This window comes from Ammospiza caudacuta, chromosome 23 (assembly GCF_027887145.1).
Source record: "Ammospiza caudacuta isolate bAmmCau1 chromosome 23, bAmmCau1.pri, whole genome shotgun sequence".
Classification (NCBI taxonomy): domain Eukaryota; kingdom Metazoa; phylum Chordata; class Aves; order Passeriformes; family Passerellidae; genus Ammospiza; species Ammospiza caudacuta.
Window position 1 is genome coordinate 6,473,295 of NC_080615.1, and position 26,129 is coordinate 6,499,423.

Here is a 26,129-nt window from a genome sequence, read left to right on the forward strand (position 1 = left end):
CCAGGGGAGCAGCAGAGCTGTGATGAGCTCTCATGGTCCAGGGGCTTCAGCTCCAGCTAATCCTCTGCCCTGGCTGCCACCAGAGCCATCACTCAGGGGGCTGGATGAGCGTGGAAGGAGCACAAACATTTACACAGCTGGGCAGCTCCTTGTGCAGCAATCAATGAGAGACTGGAGATGCAAAATGAAAGCGAAATCCTGTGCCAGCCCTAATTCCTTCTGTGCCTAATGCAATTTGTTACTGGTTATTAATCCAATAGAAAATATTGCTAAAACACCTGCTTTGGTTTCTTTGCCTGTTGACTGTGCTCGTTCCGCACGGGCAGGGCTCAGGGAGAGCTCCCAGGAAAGGTTTGGGATTCTCCAGGAGAGCTGGGAAGGGATTTGGGAGCTCCCCACACAAACTGTGTGCATTATGAACAGGCAGGGTGTCAACAGCAGCCTCCCAGCCTTAAAAATCTCCCTAAAATCCCTCTGTGTTCTCCCCATGGATCCGTTTTTATGGAAAATGTGGATTTACAGATCCAACTCCTTCTAATGCCACAAAGTACAGGATTATGGGGGGAATATCCCATAATTTACCCCACATCACTCCCATCACTCAGAGTCTGGAACACAGTGGAAGGAAAGATCTTCGCGAGCACATTCTGCATGGGGAAAAGTTCATTCCACCAAGGAGAAGTTTTAGCACATTCCCTGTCTTGGAAAGGTGAAAGGAGAGTGGCAGAATTTTGGATAGATTGTAAATCTGAGTCTCATTAGCAGAGAGGGACCAGTGGGGACTGTGAGAGAGTGAGAACAAGAGCGGAGCAGGACAGACAGCAAAGAACGCGCCTCTGAACACATCCCACCCAAAAATGCAAATTTTTAGGTATGGCAAAAATAAATTACCAACCTGTTTGTAGGCTAGAGGAGCAATCAGGTCTGAAATTTTAGACCAGTCTTGGTAGAGCAGGGAGAAATCCTATGTCAATGGAGACTGCATGCCCGTGCTGCCATGCCAATTATTGCTGCTGACTGAAACCAGGGCTCGGTCCTTTGCTCTCCCAAGTGAAAACTCCCTTTTCCTCAATGCTCCTCCAGGGCTGGAGCAGGGTTGAGTTGCAATCACAACTGTTGCTCCTCTGTTGATAACCAGCAGGCTAATCTGGAGATCAGATTCTGGCCTGGAGAGGGAGAGAAGCCTCTTTCTTTCTTTCTTGCCCAAAAGCTCACCCCCTTCAGGTGGATTCAGATGGAAATGCCACAGAGACAGAGCTGGGCTCGCAGCTCTGCTGCTCAGGGAACAGAAAACCCAACCCTCAGAAGAATTGAGCCCCTTCCTCCTTTGTGTGAAGGGGAGAGAGAAAAAAAAAAAGCCCATCTATATAAAGTTACAGGATTAGCATTAAACAGTGCTAGGTTCAAAGGCACTGCCCTGGAGTTTCAATGGAGCTGCTTTGCCATCCAACTCCTGCTTTTTTTACAGGTGGAAAAGGAAAAACTCACCCAGTCCAGCCCACAGAAGGTTTCTTTGCTGTTCCCATTTCCACCCTCTCTGGTGCTGGTGGGGACCTTCACTGCTGTGAGTGTTATTATCATTTTCACTTGTACACCTGCAGTTTCCACAGGGATTTTCCCTGACCACAGCCCTGCATTTGAGCCCAATCTGTATCCCCCCCCCAAAAAAAGATTTCAGCTGCTTTGAGTTGGTTCATATCCATGTTGGATGAGAGGGAGAGCTGAGCAGCAGCTGAGGGGTGAAGGATCCATCAGCAGAGCTACAGCAGAGCTGATCTTTCATTCCTGCAGCAAAGCTCAGCTCAGTGGGAAAACAACCCCAACCCCAGCAGTGGGAAAACAGCCTGAGCTGGGTTGATTCTCTCTACATTTGAGCCCAGTCTGTACCCCTCAAAAAGAGATTTCAACTGCCTTGAGTTGGTTCATATCCATGCTGGATGAGAGGGAGAGCTGGAACAGCAGCTGAGGGGTGAAGGATCCATCAGCAGAGCTACAGCAGAGCTGATTTTCCATCCTGTCAGCTCAGACAGGCACTGTCCAACCCCAGCATGAGAAAACAGCCTCAGCTGGGCTGATTTTCCCCTCTGACATTTGGGGTGGGGGCCTTTTATTCCCTATTTTCCCTTTTTGGAGCTCTTAATTCCCCTTGTCCTCCCCACCCTTTGCCAGCAGCCCAACAAGAAGCCCAGACTTTTTACCCCTGGTGCTCCTGGCCGTGTTTTCACCAAGTTTTCCCCAAAAAACTCTCTCTTACCTCTCCTAGCACATCAGGGCACCAGCAAATGGTGCCTCCACTCGCTGCTCCACAGCAAATCCCAGAATTTGCTTTCCCTCCATCCTCCAAGCACGGCCTTGCTAGGAGGAATCTTTCATTTTTAAATTTATTTTTACCCTTTTCTAAGCCAACAGCTATTTTAGGAGGGCAGGGGGATATCAGCACTGACTGATACTCCAGGGGCAGATTACTTCCAGCCTGGATCCTGGCTCTTCCCTTCCCTCCCATACATTTTAAACACAACCAGCTCCAGGAAAATCAATTGACTCTCCTCATTCTGTTTTGTAACACAGAGAAAACTGGTGAAATTAGGTTTCCCTCTGCTCCTTTGTCAGTTTAATATTCTGGTCCTGTTTGTCTGGGCAAGTGAACACTGATGAAGTTTGATTAGGTCTCAGGGACTCTTTGGGGAAGATTTTGTCTTCCAGCCTCTCTTCTTTTGGCAGGGATGTTCTCATCATGCAGGGCTGGACACATTGCAGCTGAACAATCAAACACTTCTTCTTTTCTTAATTCTTCCAGCAGAAAACTTCCTCCCATGCCTTACCTTGAGGGAAAACAAGATTCAAAGATGCCACAAGGGTTTCTGTGGCTGCTTGACCTTGGCAGGGCCTTGTCTCGTTCCCATTTTAAGCACAGCCCATGGAAGATGCTCTGGAAATGGATTTGCCCAGGAAATTTCCCATCCACAGGAGCATCCCTCTCCTCCTGCCTCCCCCAGGGTCATTTGGTGCAGGCCATGAGGGTGAAATTTGTTTTAACCCCAAGGCCAGTGCCTATGAGGAGAGACAGAGTGAGCTTGAGCTTTATTCCTCACCTGGCAGTGGGGATGAGTCCCAGTCATGGGGAAACGCAGCCCAGAGGAGGATCAGATCTTCCAGCTCTCCTGGAAGTGACTTCTCCTCTCCTTGCACAGGTGAGGTGGCTGTGCCCAAGCTCATGGACACACAACAAAACCACCAGCAGGACAAAAAATCCCCTGGCAGTTTTCACTCACAGCTTTAGGGTGACAACAGGGAATATTTTTGCTTCAGGGGACATAAAAATTAAAAGCTCAGGACACTGGGGGTTTTAGTGTAAAAACTTACATAAGTTTATTGAACTGATCCAAACCAATGACCTATTTTGGCCTGAATTCCACCACTAAGTCTGCAAGCAAACCAAAGGCAAATTGTGGGAGCGGGAGGTGTATCCCCTGGGAGAGAAACCAGAATCAAAAACCAGATGGACTTACAGTTCTTCTTTGAAATTACAGATGGATGCAACATTAACAGGGAGCAAGAACAGATCTTCATGTTTAAATTATATTTGAAATTTCCAGGAACTGCAGAACAGCAATCACAGGGGGAAAGGCCTGAGGTGGCTGGAGCCCCTCTAAGGTTGCTCTGGGGGAGGCGTCTCTGCTGCCACAAAAGTGCCACATCCAAAGCAGGGAGGCACAGCTGCCAGAATACAGATTTTAGCCTCTGGGCTGCTTTAAGCAGTCATTTGCATTCTCAAATCTTGCACAGAATGTCACTGACAAGAGAGGAGGCAGAGCTGTGGCACCTCCACTGGATTGCAGACCCAGAGCAGGTGACCACGTCCCCCAAGCCACCACGGGTCACACCTGCCACCAGCATGCCTGCAGCTCCCAAAAAATGAGATTACAAACCCCAGCCAGCGAGCAGAGGACAGCCAGCACCCCGTGCATGTTCGTAACAGCGATCTGCCTGCAACATCTGGCCAGAAATATGGATATTGAACAGGAACATCTCCAAAACCACACAGCACAGCCTCAAACTGGGCACACGGAGCCGTGGGACACTTTGGTATTCAGCTGTCACCCGAGTCCTCCTGGAGCAGGTGCTCTGCCTGCTGTGCAGACTTTGATGCATGAACAACACACAAAAGCAGCCCTCAGGTAGAAGGAGACACAAACCAGGGAAGCTGGCACATCTATTTTGTTGTCTCAAGCAGATGTGACAGACCCAGGGACCTTTAGCTAAAGAGGGCACAGGCTGGCAATGCCTGGACGTGGCAGAGGTTTAAATCAAACCTCCTGCCACAGTTACACCCTCACTCAGCACCCAAACCTTCTCCTCTCTCCCCAAGACATGGTGCCCTGTTGGGTGGCACACACACAAGGCCCTTCCCCACAAGGCACCACGACTTGGGGTATTTTGCCACATCCTTGTGTGCTGTTTGGTCCCACACAAACCCTCTCTGCTTTTGGGGTGAGTCCTTCTCCTTGGGAAGCCAACCAAGACTTTTGGTTTCTACCCCACGACTGCTCCACTACCTGCACACAAGGTGAATGCCTTGGGAAAAACCTTCCCCTGGAGAAACAGCAGGGTGCTGATTTCACACCTGAAGGGACCAGGGGAACAGGTTTGGGTGCCAGCACCAAACCCCCAGCACCTGATAACCTTCTGTGCTCTCTCTTTCCATCTTCCCACCAGGTCTGTCACAAATAAAAGCAGCATTTACTGCCAGTTCTGAGCTGGTGACAGCACCAATCCCTCCACGGACAGCCCAATTTTTAATGGGCAAACAAACTTAAAAGCACTTGGCCCTTCTTTATCATCCCATTCCACTCTTCAATGGCCTTTGTTTATTCCCTTCTCTGAAACCCAGACTCTTAATTGTGCTGAGGAAGTTGGACAAGAGTTACAGCATCTCACTGACAGCAGGTACAATGCCATGAATACACCCACAGAGGCAATTCCTGCTCTGGAGAGCTGGGTCAGAGATACTTTTGCATCCCCACAGGTCACTTGCCTCGGACTCTGCAGCCACTCAGGGATCTCCTACTCACACTGGAGGTCAAGGGCTGAAATAGGTTTCTAATATTAAACAACCATATCTTCATAAAACTTTGCTTTATAACAAAATATCTTATTAACCACAACTTTTCCTATTGGTAGGTATGTATATATCATACAGAAGTGTTGGCTTAAGGGTTCTGCTATCAGGCAGCAAATTATTTTTGCTGCCCAAATGGAAAATACATCTTCAGTAAAGCTCTAGCTTATAAAAGCATCATTTTATGTTATACTGCCACTATCTCCCTGCTGTTTAGGTTACAGGTACCATGGATCTATGGAAAATCTATGTTACCTGTGGAAAATCTCACTCCCTTCCCTATTGCTCATCTCAATGGGGCCAAGAAATTGCTATTTTTGGCAGGGGGATGAGGCACAAATTAGTAACTTGTTTTAAATCCTCCCATTTTAACCCTTGCTTTGGATAAGGAACTAATCCCCTCTGAACAATCCCCAAATCCTAAACCTGAAGACTAATGAGATAATAATACTTAGTCCCCTCCCCAATGATCCCACCCCACAATCCAGGTAAAATGTGAAGAGAAATACACAACTCCAAGAATACCAAAGGAGCTCAGTGATGTGGGAAAAAGCATCCTGGGAAAGAAAGTGCACGTGGGGATAAAGGGAGCATTTCAAAATGAAGGTCAGGAGTTCATGTGTAACTAGAGCCCTCGCTGCACAGCTCCAAAAACTGCTGAGCAGCTGCTTGGAACAGGAAATTGGGAAACTCTTCAACTTGGAGCAGGGAAGACACAGGAAAGCGAAACAAGAGAGAGGAAAAAAGGAGGAGGATTTCACTGACCAGGCAGGGGATCTGCTCTGCAGTAGAAAACAGGGACTACGTGAAGCAGCAGCACGCGATGCCTGCGAAGGGAAAGCCAAGAGAGAGAGAGGGAGAGAAACCTGCTGGGCATCCAAAGTGGGTCCTGCTGAACACCCAGCACGGAGTGAAACCTGCTGAGCACCCAACGTGGGACCTGCTGAACACCCAAGGTGAGTCCTGCTGAACACCCAGCATGGGTTCTGCTGAGCATCCACTGTGGGTCCAGCTGGATTTTTCGAATGAAACCTGCTGAACGCCCAACAGGGGTCAGTTGCTTTGTTCAGTAAACCTTGCTGAGCACCCAATCTGAGCCCAGCAGCTTTGTTGGAGTAAAACCTGCTGAACACCCAGCATGGATCCAGCTGAACACCCAACGTGGGTCCTGCTGAACACCCAACACTGAGTCCAGCAACTTTGTTGGAATGAACCCTGCTGAACACCCAACGTTGAGTCCAGCTGCTTTGTTCAGCAAACCCTGCTGAACACCCATCGTGGGCCCAGCAGCTTTGTTGGAATGAACCCTGCTGAACACCCATCGTGGGCCCAGCAGCTGCTTTGTTCCTCCACCTCCAGAGGCTGATCCAAGCCAACACCTCCTCCGAGTCCGGACCCTACGCAGGGACCCCCGGGCAGGGGTCCCGGGCAAAGTGCTAGGTTTGAACTGGTGCAACAGCAACAAACACAAACTTCAACTTGACTCTTCCTCTCTCCCAGGAGAGGGATTTTAGCCATTCCACTTGCAGCACCCACTGGTACAAGGTGAAGTGCATGGAGGGATCTCTTCAGCATCAGGATGGACAACAGGGGAAGCTGCTCTTTAACCCCTTGTTGACCTGTTGTTCAAAAAGCCCTTCCAATGGAGCGCTCATCCACCACCTCCCAAAATTCACTTTGCAACACATCCTTTATCCCCACAGGCTGCAGGCACCGTGTGAGATGGGTACAGCAGCCAAAACCTCTTTTTTCCCTCCAAAATCAGGTGGATATAGAGCGTGCGCTTTGAAAAGAAAGTTTCTTTCTGGGAAGTTCTTTTTCTTTCCCCCATGTTGTGCACTCACAGAAAGCAAACCAGTGGAGTGAAGTGGATGCACTAAAGTACCTGAGCTCTGAATCAAGCAGAATACTGATGGAGAACTTTCCTGTGAACTCGAGCACAACAAAAGGTTGAGACAGCACCAAGCTGCAAGAAAATACTACAGCAAGCTCGAGCCACAGTTGGATAGCTAGGCCAAAGGGAGATCTGGTGGAGCAAAACACCAAAAAATTCAGGAAAAGAAAACAACAGGTCAAAATCTGCACCGAGCTGTCTCCTCCCTTATGGACCCTGGCATTGTTTAGCTTGAACAACTGACCATTCATGCCAAATCACGAGTATACCGGAGCATCAAAGGAAACATCAAGGTATTGCCCACACTGAAACACACGTCCTGAAGTCAATTGTCACCTCAAGGTCACCTGCAGTGGATGGTGGGCATGGTTCTCACATCAGGGCACTTCCTCCGGGCTAAGAAATTACCTGCTACAGAAACACAACCAAACCTCAACCAACCAACCGAAATAAAAACCTTGCAACAAACTCCTCAATGCATGTGTGTGGGTGTGTGGGGGCGTGTGGGTGTGGGCAAAAAGGCTATTTCATTCTGGGCTCCACGTAAATTTTATCCCCATCCCGGATGCCGTAGGAATGCAGCGCCCGCGAGCTGTATTTCATCTCCTCGGGACCAAAAGGAGCTTCCTGGTCCAAGTAGAAGAGCAGCATGTTGCTTGTTGACAGCTGCACCACAGTTTTTAAGTGCTTCTTCAGCTCTGCCACAGTCTGGTCGAGGCGGATGGACATCTCCTCCACCTTGTCCTGGAAGTGAACCTCCACCTTGGCGCTGCTCTGAGGCCGCAGATCCACCACAGCCAAGGGCTCCAGCTTCCCGTACTTGGTGACCAGCTCGTGATACCTGGAAAATTCAACAAGTCCAGAGTTAAGGTACAACCAGTGCACATCTCCCATGACACAACACTGACCCTGATTCCAGCAGAAAGCCCCATAAAGTCCCAAGCACTTCAGTCACTGTCCCACGGACCCCAGGCTGCACCATGGCTCAGTGTCCCTCTAGGGAGAAGTGTCGTGCTGAGAAAGGTGAAATCACCACCAGCCTGAGGTGTCCAAGCTGACTGGTCTCAAAACAACAATTTGGGCTCCTACAGTTTCAGAAATCCCAGCCATGGCTGCAGTGGGATTTGGAAGAAAGAGAGGACACTGTGCTCACAACTCTGCGCCTCCTGCTCCAGTGAAAACACTTCACTGAAGAGTGCCAGAACCAAGGCAGTGCTCACAAAAAGGACACAGCCTTCAGTTTAGATTCCCAGTATCTGTGGCCTCACGACTTAACTGATCATCAGACATTCCTGCTGTTTTCCAAAAGGCCAGCTAGGTCCCAAATGTTACACTCCACTGAGCACAGGATCATCAAGATCACCAAAACAAGGTGAGCTGCTGCACAGTTTGAGAGCTGATAACAAACAGGGCACTTCTTGCCAGCTGATCCTTCACACCTGCTCTAAAACAAGATGGGAGTTTTACTAGCAGAGGCACACACTCCTCTGTCACCTTGTCCTTGCAGCCAAGTTCTGTGAGTGCTCTTCCCAAGGTCCCTGCAATGGAAAGTGTGTGTCACCCACACCCCCCTGGTATCGCTCCCATCCGTCCAGGCTGCATCTCCCTGCCTGGCTGGGAAAGAGGAGGAATGGCAGCACAAAACACAATGGGACTGGGATGACAAAGGCTGAGAGCTGCTGAGCACAGGTAACGTTTCAGAGGCCCAGCACAGAAGGAGCTTTGTGCTGCCGATCCCAGGCGGGGCTGAATTCGATGGGCGCGGTGTCACAGCCCCGGGGCAGCCATGGGATCTGGCAGGCTGCTGACCCCAGGGAGTCCTGCTGGAGGCAGGAATGTTCCTGGAGAACAGCAGCCCCTCTGTGTGCTGGGCACTGAGGTAAGGGCCACCAGGCACTAGGATTTCCCCAGTCCCACGCCCAAGGGCAGGATGGTGCCCTGCTCTCACAGGCAGGGTGGTGGGAGCAGCCCTATTTATGTGGGGAAGCCATTAGTGCCGAGAGAAAACAACACTGCCCACGTTTAACCCACTTGCAGGCAGAGCAAATGCCAGCCAGTGGCAGCAGTGGGGAGGGCTTCTCCTTCTCTGGAAGGATTTGCCAGCAGCATCATCCGACAGGACAGAGGGAGAGGGGAACCCACCTCTTGCTGCTCCAACCCCTCAGCCCCCTTTGGGACATCCTTTAACTCTCAGCATCGCTGCTGCTGCAGAGCAGCAACAACTTCTGGGCCAGCCACAATTACTGTCATGATTCATGCATTAAGAATGAACTGGACTGGTGGTGGGGAGAGGATGAAGAGGGGGACAAATTTCAGACAAGCTGGGAGAGAAAACCACCATGAGAGAGCCATGATTATCCAAATATGTGCTGTAAATATGCAGTGGTCGAGCAATGCTGCCTGAAATTTTCTTGTGTTGAGGAAGGGCAGAATGAGCTTTGCACCCTCCTCCTTTGCATGTGAGCTGCAAAGAAAGTGGGGAGTGTGAGTGAGTGGCTGCCCTCAAACCAATCAGCACCAAGGCACACTGGTACAGGGATGTTTTGAACCCCAATAATAGGCACCCTGGAGACTTTTCTAATCACCCCTTGCAGCCTGACAGACTCTGAGACTGCTGAAGACCTGAGCCTGGCTGGAAGTGTCTGATACTGTGCAGATAAACAGAGCACCAGACAAGCAGAGGGCTCATTAAAACCCCCCAGACGCGAGGACGTCACTCCACAAGACAGCCAATATTGGATTGTGCACCCTGGAACCACCACATCCACAGAGATAAACTGTTCCTTCCATTCCCCTGCCTGCCTGATCCCTTCCAGCTGCAGACAGCAATGCAGCAAGCAGGGGGGTTCTGGTGACAGAGCTTATCACAGGCTGCACCTTGCCAGTCTGGAGGGGGGCTGCTCCCACTGGCGACTTCTCCCTGCTCAAGTTGCTCTCCCTCTGCTCGAGGCAGCACTGCAATGCAGACGTCAGACCCCAGCCACAACATGTGTGTCCTGCTTAGTTTCTAATTGCAAACCACTTTTGGAGCCACCCCACAGCAGATTTGGGAGCGAGGAAGGGGAAGCTTTAACAACAAACAGACACAAAATTCCTCTGCAAGGAATGCCAGCTCTCCCTTTGGACAGGGGCTGCTGGCTGTGGGTCCAGGAACTGAAACACTGGGGACACTCTCAGCCATCTGCAGCTTCACTAGAAAAGAGTCTGCAGTGGCCCCCAACCCTCTCTGGCACTGCAGAAGTCTCCTGGAAACGCTGCACAGATGAAGGGATTTGGACAAAGAGGCCATTGACCATGAAAAGGCAGCACTAGTGTTTAAAGGCTAAGAAATCTGAGGGGAAGGTGATTTTTCTAGCAGAAAGCTGGCATGTTGGTCAAAATGAGCCTGGTTTTCTGGGATGGGTGAGATGCCAGTCATCTTTTACATGAGATCCCACCTGCAAACCAACCCCAGTGGTGTGTGGTGATGTGTGACACACAGCCTGTTCCCAAGCCCCAGGTCCCAGGCAGCATGAGTGCCTAAAGCTGTACCCCACTGTGTCCTTCCCAGCAATATATGGATCACTGACACTCCGTCACCACCAAACATAAGAAATATGAAATGTTATGGAAATTAATCCCTTTTGGGAGCAGCACCATGAGCTCACAGTCCCATCTCCCCTTCCCTTTCCTCTCTCCTGCATTCTCTGTCTCTGCTGTTATCCCTTCCAATATTTCCTTCAATTTTTACGCTTCAAGGCCCTCTAAAATTACAAGTCAGGACTTGTCCTCAGAAAAAGGACCAGCTGTCTTGTCTCTTGTCTGACTACATGAGTGCCCTCTGCCTCTGAAGTGACCCCAGCATGCTTTTAACAAATATTATAATCACTGACCCTATTAATATTCCCACAAAATGCCATGCCCTCATTCCCCTTTCCAGCCTTCCCACCCCCTTACTGGATTGGCAAATCACATATCCAGTGCTTTAGAAAAACATGGATTTAAGCTGAGAGTTAAGCAGAGGAAAACACTGAGCAGATGCCATTTGCACCTCAGTCATCCATGCCAGGCCAGACCTGTGACCTTCAGTGTGTCCCCACCTCTGCCTGTGCCCTCACAGTCACACACACACTCCTGTCCTACCCCTTTTCAGTAATAAAAGGACAATAAAGCTTTGTTGTCCAAAAGCACGTGAGGTTTTAGGGCAGAGGGCAGGTAAAAGCAGTGGCCTGATGCTCCATGATCCCTCCTCAGCCCATCAGGAGCAGTAAGTGGATGCTGGCACAAAAAAGATACAGACTGAACAGCATCTGTCCAAGTTCATTAGTTTACCAAGATGAGCAGATCATTGGATGTACTTTTTTGGCAAAGAAAACCCATCAGACTTGTGATTTGCAGGCCTGAAAGTGAGGGGCCAGCTTCCCATTGCCAGGCACATTCCACACACCAGATGGTGCCGAGGATTAGGTGCCCTGGCCTGGCAGTGCAGAGCACGACGTGCCCTGGCTTTGGGCACTCCCAAACACAGGTGGATTATGAAGGGAGCTGTGGGAGAGGCCAGGAAACAGTGAAGGTCATGTCCTGAACTGTCCTGTTGTTTAATGGCACTTGCCACACTTTTAAGACCAAATCTTACTCAGGAGTGACCCCACAAGTAATTAGACAACATAAATACAACAATTTCAACCCAAACAGACTGAAGGAGACAAGGCTGGAGGAAGGTGAGGGATGGAACAGCTGGCACGTATTTCCCATCACCTGGCCAGTCCCTGCTGTCCAATTCCAGAGAATTCCTACCTGAAGGGAACCTCCTCCTCAGGGAACTCCATGTAGTAGCGGATGAAGAATCGCTCCGAGTCCTCGCGCTCGCCGTCGGCCACGATGCTGCCGTTCAGCTTGGTGATGGATGGCAACCTGCAGCACACACCAAGAGCCACAGTCAGCCAGGAGGGAGCCGGTCACAGACATCTTTTCATGAAAAATCCCTTTCCTTAGGATTTTTCCTCCTGAGAAGCCAAGAAGCCTCAGGAACAAAATGTAAACATTGATTATCTGCTGCTGTGGAATGCAACAGGTGCATCTGTGACTGGTCCATGTTGGTTTCTTTGTAATTAATGGCCAATCACAGTCAGCTGGCTCAGACTCTCTGTCTGAGAGCTAGCCTTCTGATGAAATCCTTTCTTCTATTCTTTTAGTATAGTTTTAATGTAATACATATCATAAAATAATAAATCAAGCCTTCTGAAACATGGAGTCAGATCCTCGTCTCTTCCCTCATCCTAAGGCCCCTGTGAACACTGCCACAGGAGCCCACACAGGCTCAACAACAAGGCTGGCACATCAAAGTGCCTCAGCTTTCACACCATGGGAATTCCTGCCAGGAAGTTCAGGTCTTAATCCCTTTGAGAGAGTGGGAATGTTCCATGTAATTTCTCAATAACATTCAAAATTAGGCATTTTTATTTCACCACATGTGCACAGAGAAGCCTCACAAAATCCCCTGAGAAGCAGAGAACTCACATTTAAGATTTTCACTTCTCTGGATTTTCCACAAAAGAAGCTCCGATCTTCCTGCATTCACACAGAACTCCATCTCCTACCAGCCTCTTCCTCTGATGAGCTGCTCCCACCCAACAAATCAGGCTCCAATCTTTCTGCCTTCACACAGAACTTCATCTCCTGCCAGCCTCTTCCTCTGATCACCTGCTCCCACCCCTCTTTGCCTTGTCATGTTTCTGCTGAGCAGAACAAACCAACAGACCTGGCTATTAGCAGCTTCCTGCGTTCCTCGGTGGTGTAAGACTGCAGCAGAGGAATTCCCAGCAATTTCACCTCCTCGAGCTTCGGGAAAGAATTTAACTTGTCAATGTCTTCCCAGCAATGCAGACCTGCTCAGGAGGAAAGATTTGTGTTAACAAACACAGAAAACACATCATGGATCCAAGATAATCAGACACAGCCAAAGAACATATGTGACAGGAGAGTGTCACTGCTGCTCCTTTGAGAAGCTGGCTTTTTGCTCACCATGTGCTGCTAAAAAAATCAACATTGGCTTACAAGACAGAGGAGCTGAAATTCTCTTGTGCTGTTTCCAAGTGTATAAGGATGCTCTCCATGGCTTTTTTATGGACCACTCAGCCTTTGGCCTCACTGCTGGGGCTGACCAGCATCACTGATGTCTCTATAAAGGGATGCTGCCTTCAGAGGGCTAAAGCCACCAGCATTTCCTTCATTCCAGGCATCACTAAACAGCAATCAAATGGCTTTACCTCACATACACAACCACCCTGGGTCCCATTTCTGCTCATAACCCAATGGTGAAACAGTCCCAGAAGCCATCCAGCCACTTAATGAAAAAGGTTTTAACTCGTTTTCAGCTCCCTCAAGACCTGACATTTGGGATAACAAGGCAAGCAGGGAGGGCAAAATAAAACAAAGCTGAGGATTGAGCACAGCAGAGCCACAATTGTGTGGTGAGATCAACACAACTCATCTCAGAGTCCATGTCTGCCAGAACTTCAGAGTGCAGCAGCTTTCTCTAAAACCCCCAAAAAGTTTTAACAACCTCCTTGGGATTCCTGTTTGACTTTCAGCTCCCAAAACATCAAAATGCAACACAGAACCCACACTTCTTAAGCACCTGGCATCAAAACTGCAAAACTACTTACCAGAAGAGCACTTGTTCCTCGGTGAGACAGTGCTTTCAAATGCAGCTTAACAGGCTTTTCCTCCTCTAGTTAAGCTTTTATTACAGGGATTCCTTGATGCTTACATTGTAGGGCATGTTAATAAAATCCCTTCTACCTGCCTGACACTTCAGCAGCACTTGCACAGCATATAAAGCTGTAAAGAACAAAAGCTGCTGGTGCATGAAGCACTCCTGCAGATGAATTTCTGGTGTATGTGTCATCCACAAACACATCACAGCCCCCACGAGCTGCCCTGCAGCTCCTTCTCTCCCAGCACAGGGTGCTCTTCCCAATATTCCAACTGCTCATTCTCTTTCTGGAGCGTTGGCTGAAAAGTCTCTGGGGCTGGAGTGTAAAAGCAGCTGCCAGCATCACTTGTGAGCACAGATTCTGCTGGGAGATGCCTGATCCACATTGCATACCTGCACATGCCCTCATTTTACCCGAGATAAAACAGGGAATAAAGGGAAAATGGGATTCTTTCATCCCCTCCACTGCCAGGCATTTATTTATCCTTCCCCAGCCAGGAGTACCTGAGGCAGGGATGGGAAACAGAGGGAAACTACCAACATAAAAAAACCTTTCCAGCTCATTTGGATTAACTGCTCCACACTGCTCTGACTCATCCTTTGATAATGACTGAGTACCCAAAGCAGCAGGAAAATCCCACAGATGGGCAAGTTCACTGCTTGTCATACAGAGGAGAGACTGATGAACCCACAAAACCCATCCCAGCTCCCAGGCTCTCACCTGACTTGTGCAAGTTGATGGATCTTAGGTTGGGGAAGAGCCTTGCCAGGGAATCTTCTGACTCTTCAATGGTGGTGAGGTTGTTGTTAGCCAGGATAAGTGTGTCCAGGGATGGAAACATAATTCCCAACTTTCGAATTTCAGTCCAGTCTTGAAGATTGTTGTCAGTTATGTGGAGGAGCTTGAGAGACTGACAGCAAACTGGAGAACAAGACACTGTTTCGTAGTCATTAAGGCACAGGAAGAGTTCCTCCAAGCTGCACAGGGCACAAAGGATCACATCATCAATTTTATGGGATTTTAACACAACTTTCTGTAACAGCTCTGAGAACCTCACTGCAGAGAAGGCCTTTGAGCACTCCACATAGAGTGTTTCAACTGCATCCCTGCTCCCATCCATATTTTCAGAGATTAAAAAAACCTTTTAAGTGCTCCCTGAGTGTCTCCTAGTATTGTGTAACAGATTGGTTGGGGTTGTCTTCTGCTTCTGTGCCCAACAAGCCACCAACCCAGCTCCAGCAGTGACTGGGACCTGCTCTCAGTGCTCTCAGCTTAATTTAAAATGGGATTTTGATACAACACTGATGATGATTTTTTTCCCCCTATATCAAAGATTCCCATTAAAGAAAGAACAGATCCCAATAAGTTTTCTGACAACTGAACTCTCACAATCCCAGAGAAGTGTAGGTTGGCCATGCAGGACATTCTGGTTTTATCATCTCTGCTCACAAAGCCACACAGAGAGGGATCTGTCATCCAAACAAAGCCACTGAGGACATCCATGGCAGTGGAATGCCAAGGTGGCCTGTGACCAAACCACAGAAATCAACACTTGAGCACAGAAAAGCAGGATGAAATATTCCTTGACAAGTGGCCAGACCCTCAGAGTACCTCCCATTTAACAGGTATGTCCTGCACAGTGACTCAGAGGCAAGTGTGACCCTCCTACATTTTTGGGGTGATTATCCATCTCTGGTATTTAGGTTTGGAGGAGGAGAAGGCCTGGGCTGTACAGCACCACCCAAGCTTGGTTTTTAGGACAATGTAAAGCCCTCACCTAGAGTCCCCAAACTCCCAAAGGAAAACATCCTTTTCTCTACTGATATTTCATCCTCACAGCCCCCTGAGCCCTCACCCCATGACTCCATAACCTGAGTGCAGTGAACCCCCAGACTGGCAGGCTTACTCAGGCAATTCCTGCAGGATGGTGTGCACTGTTTCCCAGGAAGCTTTGCTGTTGTTGAGCACAAGTTTGCGGACGCCAGCGAAAGACCCAGCGCAACTTCTCTCTAGAACGGACAAACTGAGAGGGTTGGAACTCAGGTTTAGAAACTCCAAGTGGGGAACGTTGGACACAATTTTACTGACCTAAGTGGGGAGGGAAGAAAAAAAAACAGAAAGAAAGAAATGTGTATCAGGCAGTAATCAAACCTCTGGCAAGAATATCCCACCTCCTCAAAGGGGCTCTGTGGAATCATCACAAAGCAATGATATGGGGGAAAACTCAGGGATATCTACCTGTAATTCATACTCCAGCCATTCCTGATCTTGATGGATTGGTTAATTGCTCATTCTGCTCAAGAGTTCATTTAATTACACTCTAGGAGCAGTTTGATAAGAGAAAGGGAGTCCCTTGGGAGAGGTCATAAATCCACCTCAACCCCAAGGCTGAGCAGCAGCACGTTCCAGGAGCCAGCCTTGCTCACAGGGGGACATGGACACTTCTCCTGCCTCCATGGCCAACACTGAGAACTTCTCCAGCTCCCCACAGAGCTCAGCCACTCCTCAATTCCCTCCTTGACTGGGGAACTGAGTGGGAAGGAGCTTCCAACACCAGCAGGCATCAATGCAGAAAATAATTGTGAGTCAGAACAGCTGGCTGGAGATCTCCACAAAGCTCTGGGATGGGCAGACCATGGCACACAGAGGTCAATAAATTTATTTTAGCCCAGCTGTTGGCAAAGGGGGATTGTCTCATGAACTCAGGTGTGTAATGAGTCTGCCTCACTCCACACCCCTTCAGGTGATGCCATGGTTTGGGTGCTGCACCTCAGGGATAAAGAAGGCAAATTGGATGACATCAGTCCACCAAAACCACAGCATTTACCAAAAAATGGCTTATGGTGGATGATTGGAAGAAGGGTATTTTTTTTCAGTATTATACTAAAATAAGGAAAGGAGGTATTAAAGTTCTTAGTGGGTATAAAAAGCTGCTGTATAAGGAACAGTGATGATGCTCTTCCTGCCTGCTGAGACCAGGGCAGGCAGAAATTGGCTGAAACTGCAGCACAGGAGACTTAAATTACACAGTTTAGCCTACGAGGTTATTAGCTAAGCATGGGAACAGGCTACCCAGGGACCTGGAATCCCCAGCACGGGCAGGTTTTAGGGGTGGGGAGATATTTATCTGGTGTGGATGGGCTGTGAAAACTGAATCCTGTCTCAGAGGAAGGGGCCAGCACACACAGAAGCCTTTCAGTTCCAGGGCAGCCTGAAGAGACTGAACACAGAGCAGGGTGTGAGATGTGCAGCCTGTGAGGGAGCAGGGTATGACCAGAGATGAGCTGGGACACTGCAAACTCTGCATTCCCTCCCTGCTTAAAGACATGGCAATCTGATGGCACAAACCCCATGATATCCTGGTTTTTTCCAAACATTTCCAACAATAAACACTAACCTAAAAGGACAGCATAATCCAGTGAGGAACTTAATGACACTTGAATGGATTGAGATTGTTTCACTCCTGTTACATTGCATTTATTGAGCATTATTTCACCCAAGCACTTCAAAGGGTTTTACAACAGCATTTCGCATTAATTAATGAGGCTGCAGAAATACCCTTTGTGGTAAATATTATTAAATCTGTTCTGCAGATAAGGCAACAAATGTGGAGAGGGAATAAATACCTTGCCCACCATCACAGTGGCAAAGCTGGGAATCAACTGCCACTCTGTTAAAAACTAAACTGCTCATTAACTTCTTGGTGCCAGAAATGCCAGTTCCAGTGCTTTGCATGATGAAATAAAATAAAAATACAGATTTCTCACCCAGGGGCCAAGACTGTAAGTCACAAGGTACAGGAGTGAAATGCCACACTGGATTAATTTCATCACATATATTGCTCAGCTGCTGTCAAAGTAAATAAACATCACCTTCAGAGATGAGAAAGGAGCCACCAAAATGGAACTCTCATCAAAGCAACGCATTTGCAGGCAGTAATAGCTTTGAAAGGCACCCAGCGAGGTGCCCATCACCGTTTTACCTCGTGCCAGTCTTCCAGTTTGTTGTCAGAGAGGTCGAGCTCGAAGACGTGGGCGCAGAAGGCGGCGATCTCGTTCTCGTCCCCGGCACAGGTGATGCCACAGCTGTTGAGCACCAGCACACTGGGCAGGTTCAGGCGGTCTGGCACAGGGAAAAACAGAAGCTGCCTCTGCTCAGCACTGCCTTGGAGTTACAGACCCCAGCCCCAAGCATGGATGTTACAGCCAACAAGAGAAATCCACCAGTAATGTCAGAATTTACACCGGTTTCGGGTTAAACACGGATTTTGTAGCTGACACCACCCTGAAGCCTTGGTTGTAAACATCAAGCACCACTCCTATCAGTGCTCTTCAGTTCTTCCATGTATTTCTGTGCATTTCAGGCCTGCCTTTATCATTTATGGCTTGTCTCCTATCAGTCCTTGCCACAACTTCTGCTGTTCCCCAGCAGCTGCTGCAGCAGATAGGACACAGGACATGGGGAGTGCCAGCTGCACACTCAGACTCCCTTATCCTCCTGCCCTGAGCCCACTTGGGCCTAGTAACAGCCAGGAGGTATTTAAACATTTCTTAGAAGGTATTTAAACATTTCTTAGGAGGTATTTAAATATTTCTTAGGAGGTATTTAAACATTTCTTAGGGGGTATTTAAATATTTCCTTTCTAAGCTTTCCCTTCCCAAGGTTCAATGTAGAGCATTCAGCATTCATTCAAAAATTCAGGTCTCTGCTCTGCCTCTCCATTTCTGCTTTGGTTTTGCTCCAGCTCCTCCTCAGACGGGTGAATGTACTCAAAGCTGCAACCAAGGACTTGGATCTCAATCACAGCCTGCTGTGCTAAGGCTAAACCATGACAAAAAGCTGGGGGTTTGTAGCAGGAAACAATTTCCACACAAGAAATCCACGTTGAGGCAAGGCAAGCCATCAGTCTTACCCTCCTTCATGTACAACATGGCTTTCCCACCTCTCTGGAGCAGGAAAACCCATTAAAATCTAACCAGAAGCTTTTTCCTAAACAGGTGATCCCTTTTCTCCTTAACAGTTGACAGCTGCACGACTGGAAAGGGATTCTAGCAGCAAACAATGACCTGGAGTCATCTGGGTTTCCAAGTTTTCTAGAAAGGGATTCTAGCAGCAAACAATGACCTGGAGTCATCTGGGTTTCCAAGTTTTCTAGAAAGGGATTCTAGCAGCAAACAATGACCTGGAGTCATCTGGGTTTCCAAGTTTTCTGGCTCAGTTTGGTTTCTTTAAAGGATAGTGTGGCACTTTGGGAGTTACTAATGCAGTATTTGTAAGTCATGTCTCAATCACATTTTAAGATGTGGCCTCTTTTCAGCACCCCAACAGCTCAGGTGAGCAGGAGAGAGGTAAATTTACCTGCAGAGAGGGCACTGACTGAACATTCCATCAGGCCATTTCTGTTCATTTTGAATGTGTTTTATCCTCAGCTGAACTCAGGACCTTTTTTCTCCTCTGTCAAACCCAGTTATTGGAAACTTCATCCAGCTGATTTCCATGGCTGCTTTCCCCTTTGGGGCTGGTTCTGACACAAATTGACCTGATGGAAGCTTGGATCACTCCTACAGATCATGATGGGCAGGATGTGTGACACAAAGAAGGGGCAAACCCATGTGTACAAACCAAGAATTAAATGCCAACATCAGAGCGTGAGGGAAGACTAAAAGGTGTCACACATGGATCTAGTTCAGAGGAGATGGTGACACAGATTCTGCAGTCTGGGAGGCTCAAGGACATCCCTGAGCAGCACAGAGCTTCAGACACACATCTGGCTAAATCCCCTGGAGGCAGCAAGGTCAGGAGCACAGGAGAGGGGAATTCTCCACTAGGTCACAAAGTATTTGGTGCAAGTTCAACCGAGGCACTTGTCACAAAAGCAGAGATTCAACAACTCAGCACTCTGCCTGAAATATGTCCCCTCCTGTCCCTGCAGGCATCAAAGCAAGCTGGTGGCATGGGAACCAACCTCAAATTTAGATATTTGATGTATTTTTAAGCCACCTCTGCCAAAACACCTGTTGCTGCAGCCAATAATAAAACAGGAGCAGTGGCCTGAAGGAAAGCTCCAAGGAGTGCTGTACCCTCAAAACACAGACTGCACAGGGCTTTAGGTCCATCTCCTCACAGGGCTGGAACCTGGTGATGCTGAAGGTCCCTTCTAACCAAACAATTCTATTCTCAAATTCTGGTTCTGTCATGTTGTAGAGAAATTTGGTTTTTTACAACAACTAGTTCAGTCACTTTCTCCCTTTGTCCAGTCTCTCAACTCGCCAGCAAAACACCACATTGTGATGGTTCTTTTTTCTGGGCAATTCAAGGTGATTCCTCTTTCAGCTGATTGCTCCCAGCACCCCCCAGATGCCCAGAAAGATGAGAATTTACCTTTCATAGGGGAGCCCTGTGGGGTGGCTGGGACGTGCACCCCCATGCCAGGCCCCCGGCGGTAGGGGAAGTTCTCAGGGCTGTATTTCTCACACAGAACTTGCATGAAACTCCTTCCACTGGGCTGGTCCATGCTCCCTTCTTGGACTTCTGGTTAAAAAAGAAAAAAATAGAGCATATGAGCAGTCAGCAAGTCATAATAATTTCTAATGAAATGATTGAGAACAAGCAGATGGGTCACAGGTTTTATTTCTGAGCTCCAGATCATCTGACAGGTCCTATTTCAAATTCCAGATTAAAGCAAAACATTACTTGAAAAGAACACAAAGTCAGAAGATTTGGTGCTGTACAGACACACCATTACAGGCCAAGCCTCCTTACCCCACCTGCTCTTCCAGGACAATTCCAGGCTGCAAAAGGTGACTTGTCACTTGTCACTTGTACCCCTCTCACGAGGGCTGTGAGAAATCCACAGCTACTGTCAAACACAATTCCAGGGCAGCCAGGAGGGGAAGGAGCAAACAGCTCCAACACCTTTCCAGGACAGCCAGGAAAGGAAGGAGCAAACAGCTGTTTGTGAGCAGGAGATTGCTCCCACAGCTGTTTGCCAACTTCCCCTTTCTGCTGTGTCACCAAACACCGTCTGGCCAGGCCCGAAGGCAATTTCTGCCAATTCCATTCTGCAGCTGCCTAATGTATCTGGGAGATAATAAGCGTGCCCTTGGTATCTGGGCATGGCACAGAGCAGCACAGGAAGGAGGCCTGGCCCCATCACAGGCAGCTGAGCTGCCTGCAGAGATACTGAGAGTCAGCTGGGAGTGGTTTTGGCACCAGGACCCCCCCATGGCTGAGCTCTGCCCTGCCCAGGTGGGACTCAGCCCCTCTCTCTGCCCTGTTTTTCTGTGTATTTGATGGTTTCATAACACAGGAGCAGAGCTGGGCTCATGAATTGTTGTTTCCAGAGGTCTCCTAGGCCTGCAACCCATCACGGACACAGCATCACAATCCTGAACGTGCAGGAATCAGGGCAGGTTTCCTGCTCTGCACAATTAGTCACAGGGCAGCTTTTCCACTAATTACTGCAAAATCACATTTGTAAACCTCAGACTGGGGCCACACATTCATTGCAAGCCATGTTGCTAATCTTGAATTAAAGTTTCTGCCTGTTTATTTCTCTTAGATTCGTTACAGGCAAGGATATAAAGCTAGATATAAAATTCTAAACAGAAATTATTTCACTAAGGGTCCCTTTGCTGAGAACCACCTGCTTGACAAGTTCCACTTCACTTCTTCATGACCAGACCACCTTGCACGAAACTCCTTCCACCAACTAAAAGGATTTCACCAACCAAAAGAATTTCAGTACAAGCAGCAATTGACTGAAGCATGTCATCATTTTTATATTCTATATAAAGTTTAAATGTCACAAATAGGGACTTACAGGATTAGTCTTTAAAAAAAAAAAACCCAAAAACTACAATTTTCATCTCTCAACAGCTTGGTTGATTCATAACTCAAACTTGACTCATGTCACCACTCTATCTAGAATCAAAAATAAATCCTCAGCCTGGAGTTTGATATGAACAAGGTATTCAGTCTTGAGCTAAACCATTCCACATGGTACAGGAACAATGTTTGAGTTTGTTCCAGAGTGGTTTGGGAGCTCAGCACCATCCACAGACAGACAGAGCTTTCCAAACACCCATTCACACCTCCTGGTTGGAAATTCTGGAACTCCCATGTGCATAAAGCCCTCTGTCCTCCACGTGGCTTTGCCATCCCTCTTTATCTGCTGAACAAACATCAGCTGGAAATTCCACAGGAGAAACTCACCTTAGAGGCAAAAAATGCTGTTTGCATCTCCAGTGTGAGAGCAATCCAGAACTGAGAAGAAGAACTACTGACATTTACATTTACATCCAACAGCTTTGAACCCCCAACATTTTCTTCCTCAAGCTCCACTTTTGAGATGACAAAAATGTTGTGGGGTGTGCAGTCACCTTCCCAGCTCCCCTCCCATGGGATTCCTGTAATCATCTCTCACTCCTGTGGCTTCTCTGAATCCCCACAATTGCCTGGGAGCCAGGAGCAGCAGGATGTGCAGGGGCAGTGACAGGTTCCAAGGGAATGCTGGCAGCTCCAGGCCAGCACAGGGTGACCTGAAAGTTGTGCACGTTTTGTGAGCGTGGCCCTGCTGACAGCACCAGGGACAATTCAGGGCTCAAAATAACTCCGGGTTTTCTAAATGACAGCACAGAGTGCAAATGAGGCACTTGGGCTTGGAGAGGTGGCAACAAAGAGCCTTTGTTGTTGTGTTGAAGTGCTCTGCTGCAGTGAGGAAGGACAGAGAATCCCAGAATTCTGAATCCCAGAATCCCAGGTTTGGGTTGGAAGGGACTTTAAAAATCATCTCATTCCCCCATTCCAACACCTTCCACCATCCCAGGGTGCTCCAAGCCCCATCCAGCCTGGCCTTGGACACTCCCAGGGATGCAGGGGCAGCCACAGCTTCTCTAGGCACAAGTGCCAGGGCCTGCCCACCCTCACAGGGAGGAATTTCACCCCAATATCCAGCCCAAAGCCACTCTCTGACACTTTGAAGCCATTCCCCCCTGTGCTGTCACTCCAGGCCATTGGGAAGTCCCTCTCCATCTGTCTCCCTGCAAGCACTGGGAAGTCACAATGAGGTCACCCCAAAGCTTCTCCTCTCCAGGTAAACAACCCCAAATCTCCCAGCCTTTCTTCCCTCTGATCCCCTGGACTCTCCCCAGCAGCTCCACATCCTTCCCCTGCTGGGATTCCCAATTGGAAGCAGCACTGGGAAGGATCTGGAAAGAGGAGCACAACCCTGACTTGAGATTGATTCCAGGGAAACCCAGAGTGCTGCTGATGGGTGAAAGGAGAACACTGAAACCAACATGGAAAATACTTCCAGCTGATGGCTGAAGAGAAAACACAGAAAACAGCAAGGAAAACATTTCCAGCTGAGGGGTGAAAAGAGAACACTGAACATTTCCAGCTGATGGATGAAAGGAGAACACTGAACATTTCCAGCTGATGGAAATGTTTTTTTTCCACAGCTGCTTGCCCAGGGTTAAACAGGCCATGGGAACTGGGAGAACTGGGATCAGCTCATCCTTCCTCCTGCCTGGCTGTGCAGGGGATGCCAACAGTGATCCCTCACACCCCACTGACCTGTGTGAGGTGACAGAGCCACCAAATCCCAGTTATTTTCATATTTTTAGAGCTGAACCTGATTAAATTTATCAAGCAAAACATCCTCAATATCTGAAAATAATCCTATTCCAAGCCTTCCTTCTAATTTACCACAAATTAATGTCACCCACAAATGTCACTGAAACCAGCATGGAAAACATTTCCAGCTGATGGTGAAAAGAAAACACTGAAACCAGCATGGAAAACATTTCCAGCTGATGGGTGAATGTAGAACACTGAAACCAGCAAGGAAAACATTTCCATCCCTGTGCCCTGAGCCCTCCAGGAGAAGCAGAGACCCTTCAGGAGAATGACACCATTAATGGCATGCTAACGACATTCCAGTGCCACTCCAACGCCTTGGGGGCACGTCCTGAACAGTCACACAGCAAACACACCCCGACGTGTTTGTGCTCACAAACAAAGCCTCGGGAAGGGATAAACGGCACAAACACCCGTCTGAAGGAGCTGCAATCCTTCTCCCAGACACGATTCAGGGAAGTTATTTTTGAGGCGATGCCCAGAGGCAGAGCAGTGAGGCTCAGGACGGTTTGGGTGGAAGGGACCTTGAGGATGGCGCAGTTCCACCGGGTGTGCCCCGGGCAGGAGATGCCAGCAGGATTCCCCAGGGACTGGAGCAGGAGCCCCCAGGCCAAGGCACCAGAGCACTCTGTCAGTGCCCCGTGGAACCCAGCAGGGCCGTGTGCTCCCAGCACCGTGCAGACAGCACGCAGGGGACACCAGCACTGTCCCTTGTCCTGCTGGGGCCTGGCTGTGCCCCTGTCCCACCACAGCAGTGACATTCCCTGTGGGACATCCCTGGCCCTGCTGCGGGGCCTGGGGCAGGACGAGCCCACAGCTGTCCCTGCCAGCTTGGGAGCTCCGAGGCCTCTCCTTGTCCCTCACATGGCCTGTCCCTGTCCCTGTCACTGTCCCCAACCCTCACACGGCCTGTCCCTGTCACTGTCCCTGTCCCCGTCCCCAACCCTCACACGGCCTGTCCCTGTCACTGTCCCCAACCCTCACACGGCCTGTCCCTGTCACTGTCCCTGTCCCCGTCCCCAACCCTCACACGGCCTGTCCCTGTCCCTGTCACTGTCCCCAACCCTCACACGGCCTGTCCCTGTCACTGTCCCTGTCCCTGTCCCCAACCCTCACACGGCCTGTCCCTGTCCCTGTCACTGTCACTGTCCCCAACCCTCACACGGCCTGTCCCTGTCACTGTCCCTGTCCCTGTCCCCAACCCTCACACGGCCTGTCCCTGTCACTGTCCCTGTCCCTGTCCCCAACCCTCACACGGCCTGTCACTGTCCCTGTCCCTGTCCCCAACCCTCACACGGCCTGTCCCTGTCACTGTCCCTGTCCCTGTCCCCAACCCTCACACGGCCTGTCCCTGTCACTGTCCCTGTCCCCAACCCTCACACGGCCTGTCCCTGTCCCTGTCACTGTCCCCAACCCTCACACGGCCTGTCCCTGTCACTGTCCCTGTCCCTGTCCCCAACCCTCACACGGCCTGTCCCTGTCCCTGTCCCCAACCCTCACACGGCCTGTCCCTGTCCCTGTCACTGTCCCCAACCCTCACACAGACTGTCCTGTCCCTGTCACTGTCCCCAACCCTCACACGGCCTGTCCCTGTCCCTGTCACTGTCCCCAACCCTCACACAGACTGTCCTGTCCCCATCCTTTACATGGCCTGTCACTGTATTGTACTCAAACCCTGTCCCTGCCACTGTCACGGTCCCTGTCCCCAACACTCACACGGCCTGTCCCTGTCCCCTCACAGGGCCTGTCCCTGTCACTGTCCCCAACCCTCACACAGCCTGTCACTGTCCCTGTCACCGTCCCCAACCCTCACACAGCCTGTCCCTGTCACTGTGTTGTACTCAAACCCTGTCCCTGCCCCTGTCCCTGTCCCCTCACACGGCCTGTCGCTGTCCCTGTCTCTCTCGCTGTCCCTCTCCCTGTCGCTATCCCCATCCCTTACACGGCCTGTCCCCGTTCCTGTCGCTGTCCCCGTTCCTGTCGCTGTCCCCTCACACGGCCTGGTGCTTTCCCCGGCTGACAGCGGCCCCCGCTCTCCCGCACCGCGCGGCAGTCGGGGCCGGGCCCGGTGCGTTCCGTGGCGCTCCGGGCGGTGCCGGGGGTGCCCCGGTGTCCCTGTCCCGTGTCCCGTCCCCGCTGTCCCCGCTGTCCCCGGCCCCGCTCACCCAGGCCCGGCCGCCGCGTCCCGCATCGACCCGGAAGCAGCTCCAAACATCACGTGACGCCGCGCGCGGTCACGTGGCAGGGGCGCGCCCCCCGTTGCCGTGGAGACGGCGACGCCGATGACGTCATCCTTGTCCCCAAGGAGGGTTCCCTCGGGACGCGACGGGAAAAGCGATGGCAGCGACACAGGGAGGGGATCCCGACCCTCTGCTGGGGCCGGGAGGCGCCTCGGGAGCGCTGGGGACAGCCCTGGGCTCCTCTGCACTGCGGGGACAGCGACAGCCCGGAGCGGGGCAGGGAGGGTGACAGATGGAGGGACAGGAGCACCTCCCTGTCAAGGAATTGGGGCTGGGAAGGGACCTCACCTCTGTCTGGAGCCCGCAGGGAGAGCTCTGAGCAGGGCCCAGGCTCTGCTCTAGGGGTGCAGCAATGGCACAAGAGGGATGGGCAGGGACTGAGCCCAGAATGTTCCACCTGGACAGGAGGAAGAACTTTATGATTCAGGGACCGAGGGACCCTCACTGGAGAGATTCCCAAACCACCTGGGCACAGCCCTGTGCCTTGGCATGACCCTGCTGGACCAGGAGGACCAGGTGACTCCCTGAGGTCCTTGCCC

The 26,129-nt window shown here is 50.0% G+C and overlaps 1 protein-coding gene across 7 annotated transcripts; it reads right to left on the reverse strand.

Annotated features, from left to right (window-relative positions):
• Positions 1-3,344: 3,344 nt before the first annotated feature.
• On the reverse strand, positions 3,345-25,534 carry TBCEL (tubulin folding cofactor E like). 7 transcript variants are annotated; one of them, XM_058819199.1, is made up of 9 exons: positions 25,293-25,311; positions 21,926-22,251; positions 20,093-20,242; positions 17,694-17,833; positions 15,618-15,799; positions 14,432-14,688; positions 12,754-12,880; positions 11,790-11,906; positions 3,345-7,854 (listed from the first exon to the last, which is right to left on the reverse strand). In XM_058819199.1, the coding sequence occupies exons 3-9, from the start codon at positions 20,223-20,225 to the stop codon at positions 7,536-7,538; spliced, it is 1,275 nt and encodes a 424-aa protein (XP_058675182.1). In that variant the 5' UTR covers positions 20,226-20,242; positions 21,926-22,251; positions 25,293-25,311; the 3' UTR covers positions 3,345-7,535. The 7 variants fall into 7 exon arrangements, with proteins under 7 accessions (XP_058675182.1, XP_058675183.1, XP_058675181.1 ...); XM_058819200.1 differs by lacking the exons at positions 21,926-22,251; positions 25,293-25,311 and adding an exon at positions 25,516-25,534; XM_058819198.1 differs by lacking the exons at positions 21,926-22,251; positions 25,293-25,311 and adding an exon at positions 20,479-20,713.
• Positions 25,535-26,129: the final 595 nt, after the last annotated feature.